General features: G+C 30.1%; 2 protein-coding genes and 1 non-coding gene across 4 annotated transcripts; 1 reads left to right on the top strand and 2 right to left on the bottom strand.

Annotated features, from left to right (window-relative positions):
* Positions 1 to 635: 635 nt before the first annotated feature.
* LOC105790100 (uncharacterized) lies at positions 636 to 1,238 on the bottom strand. Of its 2 annotated transcripts, none has more exons than XM_012617514.2 (2): positions 1,059 to 1,238; positions 636 to 991 (listed from the first exon to the last, which is right to left on the bottom strand). In XM_012617514.2, the coding sequence occupies exons 1-2, from the start codon at positions 1,188 to 1,190 to the stop codon at positions 887 to 889; spliced, it is 237 nt and encodes a 78-aa protein (XP_012472968.1). In that variant the 5' UTR covers positions 1,191 to 1,238; the 3' UTR covers positions 636 to 886. The 2 variants fall into 2 exon arrangements, with proteins under 2 accessions (XP_012472968.1, XP_012472969.1); XM_012617515.2 differs by having other exon boundaries at positions 636 to 958; positions 1,059 to 1,233.
* Positions 1,239 to 11,500: 10,262 nt separating this feature from the next.
* LOC128032327 (small nucleolar RNA U3) lies at positions 11,501 to 11,715 on the top strand. Its single transcript, XR_008188454.1, has one exon. It is a non-coding gene; the product is annotated as a small nucleolar RNA U3 (small nucleolar RNA).
* A 169-nt stretch (positions 11,716 to 11,884) lies between these two features.
* Positions 11,885 to 12,676, bottom strand: LOC105790099 (dirigent protein 19). Its single transcript, XM_012617513.2, has one exon. The coding sequence runs from the start codon at positions 12,613 to 12,615 to the stop codon at positions 12,022 to 12,024; it is 594 nt and encodes a 197-aa protein (XP_012472967.1). The 5' UTR covers positions 12,616 to 12,676; the 3' UTR covers positions 11,885 to 12,021.
* Positions 12,677 to 13,023: the final 347 nt, after the last annotated feature.

The following is a 13,023-nucleotide window of genomic DNA, read 5'->3' as shown; positions in this document are numbered from 1 at the left end:
TGAAAATATATATTTCCAATTACAAAAAGCATTAGTGATCTTGCTCTAACTCTTTCCATACTATTGTAAAAGTTATGAATTTAATTTTATATGTTAACTTGATCAATTTTTCTTTATATTTTCAAATTTTAATCGTGACTAAAATAGTAATAATTAAATACATTTATTTAAATTAATTATTAGTCTTATATTATCTGCACAGTTTTAAATTTGATCATTATTAATCCTTATAATTTTAGAATTATTAAATTTCAGTCCTGACGTAAATTATAAAAGTTAATCATTAATTGGACTTTTAGTTAATAAAATATGAAAATAACAATTTAAGATGTGATAATATATTTGCCGTATTAGATTTAATAATAACAAAACTCAATGAATTTAAGAGTTAACGTATTGTGATTAAAATTTTAAAAAGTAAATAAGTTGTGAATTTTAATTTTAATTTTTAGTAATTTAAGATATTAAATCCACAATTTTCGCAAGCACAAGGATTTAACCTTTATATATATGGGTAGACCCAAGTATGAGAGCTTCTAGTGCTCTTGAATCTTCAATGGTAAGAAACCCCTGAGCCTATAAACAAATTTACAACTAAGAAACCAATGGAAACACAATAGACACACAAAGAACAATGAGAAAACAACCCATCAAGATAATCTTATAGCAGGCTTTTTTTTTTTGTCAAAAACTCTCAGGACTTTGTAATTTCTAATGAATGGGATTTAAAGATTAAACTTGCAACTTGTTGTTTCCACCAATGAATCGAAACACGAAAACCCATTCATCTACGAACACAATTAAACAAACAAACACCACAAATTAACAGCAATTAAAGCAATTTTAAGTCTTACAATACAATGCCAAAATCCATGGAAATCAATTTTCAATTGAGTGAAGGAAAAGGAGGCAAACGCAGCACAGCTTCCTCTGTTTCATTGGGGTCTGATCTCAGTATCTGTAAAACAATTAAACCCAAAATATCTTCAACCTAAAACAGAAAACCCATTAGAAAAAAGAAAAAGAAAAAGAAATTGATTATAAGAAAAAAGGGTTACCGGGTCTTGAAGAAGAGGCTTGGTATCGTCTTTTGCAGGTCTAAACGGTGGCTTTAATGGCTTTTCGCTCTTTAACTGCGTTTGGCTTTGGATTTTGTTGCTGCTTTTCATTTGAATCACGCTGCCTTTCATTTGAATCTCTGTGTTTCTTTTTTCTTTGAAGTCTTTTGATTCAATAATCATGCCTTTTTATTGTACCCGTTTTCGGCTACTTAAAACGGTGCCGTTTTGAATGCTTTTGAATAGGGATAAAGCAACTTTTAGTGCTTGAACTTGGTATATTTTCCAACTTGGTCCTTATTTGTTCACATTGGTCTCGGAATTTGACAATTTTTTTCAAATTGATCACTAAACTTGGATTCCATTAAAGTGTGATGACATGGTATTCTAAGATTATGGCATGTAAAATTTTAAAAAATATATATGTACAATCTAAAGAATATAACTTCAAATTTTAAAAATAATAAAACATTTTCGGATGACATGGTGCAACTTAGAATGTCACGTTGTCATACTTTAATGGAATCCACATTTAGGGACTAAATTAAAAAATTCTTCTAAATTTCAAGACTAATGTGAACCAAAATATTTTTAAAGACCACGGTAAGAAAAATTACCAAGTTCAAGGACTAAATGGTATTTTATCCCTTTTGAATTCGATAATATTGGGTCTCCAATCAAAATATTTTATAAGATTATTTTACGTTTACGTCCCATCATTTGTGGATCTTGTCCGACACTTTTACATATAAGAAAAATAAAAATAGGAAAAATAAAATTATGAACTTTGATTCAATGGGTAATATCATACACGAATTTTGTTTTGGTTCAATTTCACCATTATATATGTGACTATTTTTATCAAATCATATTAAAATTATTATTGTTTCCAATGCAAGAGGACATAGATTCAATTGTGTTGAAGCGTATTATCCTCTTATTTATGGGTTGAAGAGCGGTTATGGGCAGCTTTAGACATTGTATAAAAAAGAGCAATTATAATCCGAACCTATAATAAGATTGTTCAAAACAATTTAAACAAATATATCTAAAATATTTCCACAAATAAAAAACCACATTTATTATTGTTGTAGCACTGTAGAAATAATTTTAATTATTTAGAAAAACATAATTTAAATTTATATGAAAATTTTTAAATTTATTATTTGTTTTAGTTTAATAAAATATCACGTCATTTACATATAATTTAACAAAAAATAGTGTCGTAACCTAATTTTTGAGTGATTTCATTTTGGATAATCAAAATAAAATCTTGCAATTTCGTCACCTAATTTTAAGGTGTTTTCATTTTAATCATCCAAGTGTTAAATTTCTAATGGCGGATGATTGTACACGCCACAACTTCTGAATCAGTTTTATTTTGATCACCCAAAAATTATTATTTTTTAAGTATTACTTTGGATTAAAAAAATAAAGGTTAAAGTGAAACTAAAATAAAGCATTAATTTTTTTTTTCAAATTAAGTACTTATTTATTCTCTTATCGAAAGTTTTGTTTTTCTGTTCAGTATTAAAATTTAAATGTCAATTGAGTTGTTACTACAATATTAAAATTAATTAATTTTATCTTTTTATAGAATTTAAAATTATATTTTTGTTAGAGATTGTGTGACCCGAATCTCGTCACTTATTGAAGAAATAAATAGTGACAAAATAAGGAGATCTATGAGGAAGGGTCGAGGGGTTTTAACCCTTAAATAGATATAGTTGAAACTACTCTAATCTGCACCTGGTCTTTTCTCAAAAGGATTTTTCACGTAAAATTTATGTGTTTTTATTTTCTTTTTTTATTGATTTGTGATCGTTCTACCACCATTATCAACGTTTATTATAACAATTTTGTGTTTCAAAATTAATATAAACTCAAATAACTTATCTTTAATAATTGTCTACAAAACCCAATTTTTTATTATATAATCTTAAATCTTCCATGCTATGTTAAAAGTAAAAATAAAAAAATCATTACAATTAATTAAATTAATTAATTTTATCTTCTTTGTCGAGCAAAACCTAAAATTTTCATTACTTCTTTACCCAAATCAAGAACAAGCAATTGATAAGATTTTTTCCTTTGTTTTAGCATAGTGTTTTGGTAATGCGATAAATAAGTACAAATTGATAAAATTTTTAATGTATTATTTTAATTACTACCGTATTTGCACTTTGATTTTAATTTTTATCCCAATTAATATTTTAAAAATTATTTTTTAGAATTTTGTTAGTGATATCGGTTTTTAACCGTAAAAATAGATAAAAATTTAAGAGAAAAAATCAATTTGCGACTAATTTATATATATATATATATATATATATATATATGAATAAAAAGGCAAACTGATCACATCATTTAATACCAAATGGAAACCAACGCTCATGAAAATAAGATTGATAAGAGATCATATAAATAACCACCACCAACACAAGCGCCACCCCCCACGGCGACCCACCGGCTCTGTGAAGCGAATCTTGATCGGTAAACGGTACAACGAAATCAAGACTCTCCGCCGATAAACAGTGAACCAAAAGCAGCAACACCACAGGGACTAACAAGAGGAAAAGCTTGAGCTGAATGGTGAGATCTTCGAGCTTGGATTCGTAATTGATGTACCATGATAAACCCAGCATGAAGAAGAGGATTATGATGAAGAAACATAAGTGGAGAGGTGGAGGAGATAAGTCATCTATGAATGAATATGATGAATAGTTGTAGTTTCTAGCCATGGATGTATATGTTTTATGGGGTTTGATTGTTGGTGGAAAATTTTGGGGTTGAAATGAAGGGTTTTATATAGGAAAATGAGAGGGAATCACTGTTGAATTTTCTCTAGAATCAACTGGTTTTGTTTGGATGGAAAGAAAGTGTGGTGGGGTGAGGTGTTCTTTTATGTAGGGAGTATGAGTTAGTGGATGGAATTTTTTTTTCTTTTCACTTTTCTTTCCTTTAAAATATTGGCTGCGAAACCGACTTTAAATCGATTATGGGTGAGTTTGGATGGGCGGTGCGTTTACCTGCGGTTAGTGTAAAAATAGCGGTGGCGGTGAGATTAGACACTGTAACGATACTGTAGCGTGAGACAAAAAGTAAACTAAACGCACCGCACCGCACCCAATCACCCATCCAAACCCACCCTAAATTGATTTTAAATTTTTTAATTTTTATTAAACCGATGATTAAATTAATTGAATGAATAGTCCGACTGTCGATTTGATTATTAAAATATTTTTTAACTGTTAGGGTAGGGGCGAAGCTAGCAAATATTTTAGGGAGAGTCGAAATTAAATTGTATAATTTTACAATAGTAAAAAGTAATTTCACCATTTTAAAATCTATATCTTTGTAATTTTAAAGAATGAAATCAAATTTTATCATTTTAGGACCAAAGTACAATTTTACCTTTACTAATTTAAATTTTATAAATTTTAAAGGGAACTAAATGGATATTTTTCCATTTTAGGGTGTTGGGCCCCTAGTAGATAGAATTTATTTCTTTTCACTTTCTTCTCTCTCTTTGTTATTAAAACATTCTCTACTTGAATCCGAATCCATGAATTAGGATTCAATTAATATATCAATCCAGATCTAAGAGTTGAATTACTCGAATCAATAAAAATTAAAAATCGAAAGAAGAGAGAGAGTGAACGATAATTTATTTAAAAACTTCAAAACCACAAAATCAAGATTCTCACATCCAATTTTACAATATTTATTTTTCTTTGAAAATTTAATTTTAAATTATGTCACATGAGATATGAGGTCTTATTTAACTGTTAAATCAATGATTTTAGTTATGGAAAGACCTTATTGATATAACATCAATAGTTTGAGGATATAATTAGAATGTTTTGAAGTTTGAGGATCAATTTAGAATAAGAATCATGGGTTAGGGTGTTTGATGGAACTAACTTATAAAATTAACATAACATCATTTTTTTTTTGAACAATCTCATTATAGGTTCTGATCATATCTGTTCTTTTTGACATGATGTCTAGAACTACTCATAGCCTCTCCACAACTCATAAATAGAAGGATAATGCGCTTTAACACACTCGAACCCACATCTTTTTATATTGGTAACAATACGATCATATCAATCACGTTAAAGACTCAATCCGTAATAACATCATTGCTTACAAATGGAAGGTGTAATCACGGTATGCAAAAACGCAATCATTTAAATTGATAAACATAAAACAAGTGTATTAAAATAAGATTAAAGATATTGATATTTTATATTATACATAGTATTCGAATTTTTTTAAATTTTAAAATTTCAGATCTTGTTTTAAATAATAACCGTTAAATTTATTAAATTATATTATATTTATATAATAAACATGTTATTATATATGTAAAATTATATTAACTGTTTATTTTCATATATCACTAAAAAGATTGTATTATTTTATTTGATGGATTTAAAGATTATTATTTCAATCGAGTGAAATTTTAAAATTTGAAAAATATGAAAAATTAAAATAAATAAATTGGCGAATAGAGATTAAAATAATAACTTATGTATCGAATTTAATTAGTGGGAATGAAATTTTAAAATTCGAAAAATATAAAGAAAATTTGGAGGGTTAGAATTTTAATTTAATTTCTTGATTGAGATTCATAGATTTCAAAGGTGTGAAGGAATAGGAAGTTGCCACCTTCAACCGACCATGGACTGTATATGGGAAGATGATAACAATAATTGAGATCAAATAAACAAGCTAAGTTAGGCTTTGTGAAAGGAATTGAAAGATACAACTAAATATTTGGGGATGTTGAATTCTATTATTTGTGGATTTAATTTTTTATAGATTTTATATAAAAATGTAAAAATAAAAATAAAAATATTCTGATAATAATATTTTTTATTTTTTTAATAGAATGGGTTTTTAATTATTTTCTAGTTGAGTTAATGTTCGGTTAACTCATGACAGCAATTCGATTAAACATTTTATGTTAATAAAAATTTCAAAAGATGTCAGTCCAAGTCATTGCTTTCTCTTCTCGAGTCGTTCGGATGGAAGTGTAATGGCCAAATGGTTGATTTTCACATATTGAATTTGGTACCTAGTTAGTTGCATTGTATGAGAGGTTGCTATATTTGAATTTAGGGTGGGTTTGGATGGGCGATTGGGTGCGGTGCGGTGCGTTTAGCTTACTTTTTGTCTCACGCTACAGTATTACTATAGTATCTAATCTCACCGCCACCGTTGTTTTTACACTAAGCGCAGGTAAACGCACCGCCCATCCAAACTCACCCTTAGTAAATGAATGGTAATTGTCATAAGTGAACTACTTTTGGTAATATATATATGTAATGAGATATTTTAGGAATGAACAATTGAAATGGTTAAAATGGTGAATGATTGTGATGAAATTGCTTTATAGGTGAAGCATGTTGGTATCATTTAGAAACAGATGGTCACGTCGTGGCGAGAAATCATAAAAGTTACGACGTCAACTCAAGACTTTAAAATTTTTACAATTTGGTCATAATTTGACCTCGAGTTAGTATTGGAGTTTTCGTAAACTCATGTAAGAACCAAACATAATTGTTCATCGTATCATATGTTTATATTATTCGTAAATAAATTTTTAATGGTAAAAGCTAAATGTAATTTATCGTAGTTGTTCCAACAACGAATGTAATATCCTATTACTTGGACCCAATGATCGGATCGAATATGAAATGTTACAACATTTCTCAATATATCTTTTGCGAATTGCGTGAGTTTACTAAAGGTAATGTTTAGGCAAGTGCCATGAGACTAAAAATTCGTGGCAGGGCTGTGGGTCGCTAAATTCTTGTAATGGTCAATTGTTCTAACGAGGAGACTTAAAGGAAAACAGTGAATTAAAGAAGAAGATAAGCATTGTTAGGGAAAATTTTCCATTTCACTCGAAATTGTGAAATAAACTAAATATATATTTTTAAAAATATTTTATACAATTTTCCTTTTAATCCGAGTAACTCATTTGTATATCTAGATACTAAATGTGAGTTATTTTATTTAATAATCTTAATAAATAATTTTATTTACGTATTTGATAAAAAATATATTGTTATTAAACTATTTAGTTTAGAAAAATATTATTATTCTTCATCACATTTTAATTAATCTTTTAATACTAAAATTTAATAAAAGAAAAGAAAATCTCAATGCATTTTAAATTACAATTGTTTTGTCACAATAAATATATATATTAACTAAATTTTATATTATTTTTTTCTGAAACTTTATTTCATTAAGGTGATTTTTATCATATAAATTCTGGCTTTTTTACTATATAAATTATTTTCTTCTTTTAAATCTTTAAAACTATTTAATTTTAACTACTATAATTTTAATTACACGTTCCAAAGCGAGTATTTTTAAACCCAAAGCCCTGGCTGTTAAAATTGTTGAGCGTGAACCACGTACCATTGATGAAGCCTTTGCTCATGAAGAATGGAGGTTAGCAGCTCAGACTGAGTATGATGCGTTAATTCAAAATTTCACTTGGGGGTTAGTTCCTTTGCCACCTGGAAGAAAGGCAATTGGTTGTAAGTGATTGTTCAAAGTGAAAAAGAATCTCGATGGTATTGTGGCTCAACGTAAGGCTTGATTAGTGGCTAAAAAGTGCTCTCAGGTGTCGAGGTGTGATTTTAAATAGACATTTAATCCAGTAGTTAAACCAGCTACCATTCGAACTATTTTGTCTATTGGTGTGTCCAAGAAATGGCAGTTGCGATAGATTGATGTTAACAATGCGTTTCTAAATGGTGACCTTACTGAAGAAGTATATATGCAACAACCTCTTAGGTATGTGCAACATGGTGTGAATGGAGAACCTTTTATGTGTCAATTGACGAAAGCGTTGTATGGGTTACATCAAGCTCCACGAGCATGGTTTGATAAGTTGAAAATTTTTCTTCTCTCTTTAAATTTTGTTCTCTCAAAGTTTGATGCTTCACTATTTGTTCGTATTACTAATGAGTCAAGTATGTATGTTGTTAGTGTATGTGGACGATATCGTCATTACGGGAGACACACCTGAAGGTATTGATGCGTTTGTCCAACAGTTACACGTTGAATTCTCTCTTAAAGACATGGGAGCTCTTCAGTATTTCTTGGGAGTTAAGGTCACTCGGTCGGCTACTGGGAGCCTTCACTTGTGTCAACGTAAGTATATTATTGATCTCCTTGATAGATGTTGTTTGGCGGATGCCAAGGTGTACATACTCTCATGGTTAGTTATTCCATGTTGTCTAAGAATGATGGAGTTCTACTTGACGATCCTACTGAGTATAGGATTATTGCTAGAGCATTACAATATTTGTTTCTCACACGACCTGACATTGCTTATGCGGTCAATCGTATTTGTCAGTTTATACATGCACCGACCGATACTCATATGGTTGCTCTAAAACGTATTTCACGATACTTATTTGGTACTATAGATTACAGGTTGGTTTTTCGACCTTCTAAAAAATTGTCATTGGTTGGATATGATGATACTAATTGGGGCTTAGACTTTGATGATCGACGGACGACTACTGGTTATTGTGTTTATTTTGGTGACAATCTTATTTCCCGGTGCTCTAAGAAACAACAGGTTGTATCTTGCTCCACTGCTGAGGCTAAGTACAGAGGGTTGGCTGCAGCAACATCTGATGTTACTTGGTTGGTTTCATTATTGAAAGAATTGAAATTTTGTTCTACTGATGTTCCTATCGTCTGGTGTGACAACTCGAGTGCTATAACAGTGGCTACTAATCCAATTTTGCATTCTAAATTTAAGCATGTTGAACTCGATTTATTCTTTGTTCGGGAAAAAGTAGCTGATGGTTCTCTTCTTGTCGGTGAAGTTCCGGTATGCGATCAAACTGTAGATATTCTCACAAAGGCTTTGTCAGCGTCACATTTTGCTTGTTTTTGACAACTTCTTCGAGTCTTGCCAGTTGAGAAGATAGGTGAATGTTAGAGTACATCACCTGTGTGAAATCAGTTAGTAAGTTCAAGTTGTTAATAAGTTGTTAAACATTTAGTTAGTAACAGTTTATTTTCTATAGCTAAGTATAAATACATGTATTAAACAATAATAAAGGTTAAGCAATAATTAGTCATTATCATTTACTAGCTTACTAGCTACAGTTTTATCATATACTTACAATGTGGCATTGAAATACACAGTAGAAAATATCTCAATTTTGTAATTAATTTATTTCTCATACCATTTTTATATTTAATTATTTTTAATATTATTTTTATAAAAACCTGAATATGAGAAAATGCTAGGAGTGTTATGTAACTCAAGATGCTAAGTTATAAATAAGGGGGTGTCTCATTATTTATAAGCCAAGCCCTTTTTATCCCATGGTTATAATGAATGTAAGTGGACAGTCAATATTGATCTCTAAAATATTTTATATAACTTTATATAGTTCTATACCTTAGAGTATTCTAGATATTTTGAAATGTTTTTTTTTTTCTATGAATTATAAGAAGAGGGTAAAACTTTAACAGCAATGTGATTAGTGTGACTCGAATTCAGGCTACACTTGAGACGGTGAATATCCTAACCATCAGATCAATACACGACATTCTAAACACACTATTCTAAGCCCTTCTTTCTTTCCAACACATCGTTTTCAGCCTATTGTGCTTAAAAGGGCCTTCCTAGACCCTTGACGGCCTCCATCCTCACATAGAAAGGCCTCTATCCACACTAGTGGCCATTTCCATTATTAAAAGGCCTTTCTAGTCTCCTTATATACTTTGCTTACATGATTATGGACTATGACATTGTTTTTTGATAATATTAATGCATAAACTCATGATTTGCATTAGAGGTGATCATGGGTTAGGCTACCCGGCCCGGCCCGACAACTAGCCCAAAAAATGGGAGGGTTCGGGTAAAAATATAGGCCCGAAATATGAGTTTGGGCAAAAAAAATGAGGCCCGTTTAGAAAATGGGTCGAGCCTCGGGTAAAACTTTTTTGGCCCAAGCTCGACCCGGCTCGAATTTTATATTAAATATATATTTTTTATTTTTAATCAAATATATATTTTTATTTTTATTTTTAATCAAATATATATTATATATATTTAATATGGGTCGGACTGGGCTTAGCAATTTTCTCTCGGGCCAGGCTTGGATAAATCTTTAGGCCCATATTTTGGGCCGGGCTAGGCCCGAGCCTAGAAAATGGGCCTAAAATTTTGTTTGGGCTCGGCCCGACCCATGATCACCTCTAATTTGCATCAGGCATAAAGGTTTTTTAAAGATTAATACTCAAAGAGCAATTGACACCTCCACAGTATACCTATTTGGTTAAATTATTGATATATGCACTTTTTTTTTTATAAAATTTAAGAAATTAGGTCGTTTTTTTATATTTATTAGTATAAGCCGTTTGTAATAAAGGACCTAATTTCTTAAATTTTATAAAAATACGACATATATGAATAATTTAATCATCCTTGTTTGTAATAAAGAAAGCATTTCGACCTATAAATGTTCGAAATAAATATCACAAAAAGGATTTAGTTCATTAAAGGTTGAGAAAACATAATATATATATATATATATATATATATATATATATATTTATTTATTGTGGATCAATAAAAGTAAAATAAATTAATTTAAGGAGGGAAAAGATGAAGAAGATAAATCGAGCTTTCAATTAATTTTTTATTATAGGTGTTCATTGCTCAAGATAGGTCGAGATTAAGCACAATGTTAACGTATTTTATGCTTGTTTAAGCTTGATTTGGTTTGAAATATAGTCTAAAATTTTGTCCAAACTCATCGTATTTATAAATGACTAACCTAAGTTCATTTTAAGTCTGTCTATATTTTTAATTTTAAAATATTTATATTATTCTAAATTTAATATTTAATATTTTTATTTATTAAAATTTTATATGTAGCCAACATAATATATTAAAATTTTAGAAAATAGGTATTAATCCGAAAAATTATTAAATTTAATAAAAATTATTTAAAAGCTAAAATTTAATACTAAAATACTGCAAAATTAAATTTAAATAACTTTTTTGCTATAAACTTAAATAAATTTAATACTAAAATACTACTAAAATTTAATAATATATATTACAAATTTCCCTTCTTAAACTTCATGAAAATAATATTTGCTTGCCATATTATTTTCTCCAAATAAATTAATTTGTTAGTTTAACCGATAGACAAAATAAAGCTTTTTAAAAAAAAATTAAAGGCTAAAAAAACTAAGAAAGAAATCATGAAACAGCTTTAATTTTCATGTCACAATTATTGATTGGCAGCATGATATTGTGGAAGACACGTGTAGGATGTTGAAACACGGACAGTTTTTGTCGGTAGCTGATTATATCCCACATCGGGTAAGAAACACTGAGATGAAATGGTATTTAAGTTAGAATCAGGAAAAAGAAGGGCACGACCTTACTTGAACAGGATCTGTTCTATAGGCTCGTACCTCCTTATCCTTAAGCTCTAAGGAGATAGGATTCCAAGTCTGGTTGATGAATGGTAGCTGTGTGATCAGAGCGTGATTATTGGCTGAATGGTTCGGTATTGGATCAGCTTAGCTGCAGAGGATCGTTCTCAGCTAAAACCTTGGTTGAGATGGTCACACAGTTATCTGACAGACTCTCTCCTCTTCTTTTTCGATTTCGAGCCTTCCAGAGAAGATGAATGTGAACGGCTTGAAACTTGCTAAGCGAATATATATATATTTTTAATTAAACTTTAACCTCGAACATAAATTTTAATAAAAATAAATCGAAAATTTTTAAAACTTAAATTAATTAAAAATCGATCTAATCCACCAATTAAAAAGTTTTACTTATTATAGTGTAACCAACATACCCACTTAGAAGATAGTTGAATGTGGGGCAGTACAATATGATTAAAGGAAGTTTAACTTCATAATAATGCAAAGCAAATGGGTCAAATATTCAATAATGCATCACATAACAAGTGTATTCAATGATGGCATCTCCGCTTGTCAAGTTAAATGTATTAGTTCTTGCTTGAACATAGCCTCGGGCGAACCGGAAAAGTCCGCTTCCTCCGATCACCGGCATTTCCCTCACTTTGTTGAAAACTGGGTTTCTCCCCAACACCGTGATCGTGCTACCATTGTATTTCCCTTCCGTGAAAGCAAAGTTCATTGACATCAACAATCCCACTTCTTCTTGTGACGAGAGTGCGTAGAACCCTTGTGCTCTTCCCACTAGTTTCGAGCTCAGGTTCGGCCCTAAGGTTAATGGATTGTCGATCATGTTGATTATTCCGAACCCTGTTGCCGATGCGTTAGAAGGTCGAACCACTTGTATCGACGTAGCATTGTGGCCGCTAACGATGTCGTGCCAGTAGATGCGAAAGTGACTTAGCTTTTCTTTCTTTAAGCCCATCGACTCTCGGTCGAGGCTCTGGATGAAGCCATGATCGTCATTGTTTTCGCCTCGGGTGCATCGGATGACGCCCGAGGAGGATAAAATGGATAAGAAGATGAATTTGGAAGCTAAGAGAAGAAGAATCCTAGCCATCTTCTGCACTTTGGCACAGGATGTGCTAAATTATAGAGGGATTTGGTATTGAATTCCTATAGAATGTGTACTATATATAAGACAAATGGCACCGTGTGGGTTAGCTGGCATAGCTAAGACAATATTTAAAGGAGAAATAACATAAACAAGTAATTTTTTTATTATAAAATTTATATTTTATATATAATGAAATGATTTACTGATAGAGTAAATCATAATTTTAGAGTTAAAATTAATTCTATTGATATAATGGGTGGAGGTAGAAATTTTTTTTAGAATGGTGAAATTAAATTTTAATTTTTACAATAGTAAAATTATAATTTCATCATTTGAATAGTTTATATTTTTATAATTTTTAAAAAATTAAACCAAAATTTATCATTTTTAGGGGGGTCCAAATGAAAAATT

The sequence above is a fragment of the Gossypium raimondii genome, chromosome 8 (genome assembly GCF_025698545.1).
Source record: "Gossypium raimondii isolate GPD5lz chromosome 8, ASM2569854v1, whole genome shotgun sequence".
Taxonomy (NCBI): Eukaryota; Viridiplantae; Streptophyta; class Magnoliopsida; order Malvales; family Malvaceae; genus Gossypium; species Gossypium raimondii.
Note: the sequence above shows the minus strand (reverse complement) of the source record. Positions and strands in the feature narration are given on the sequence as shown.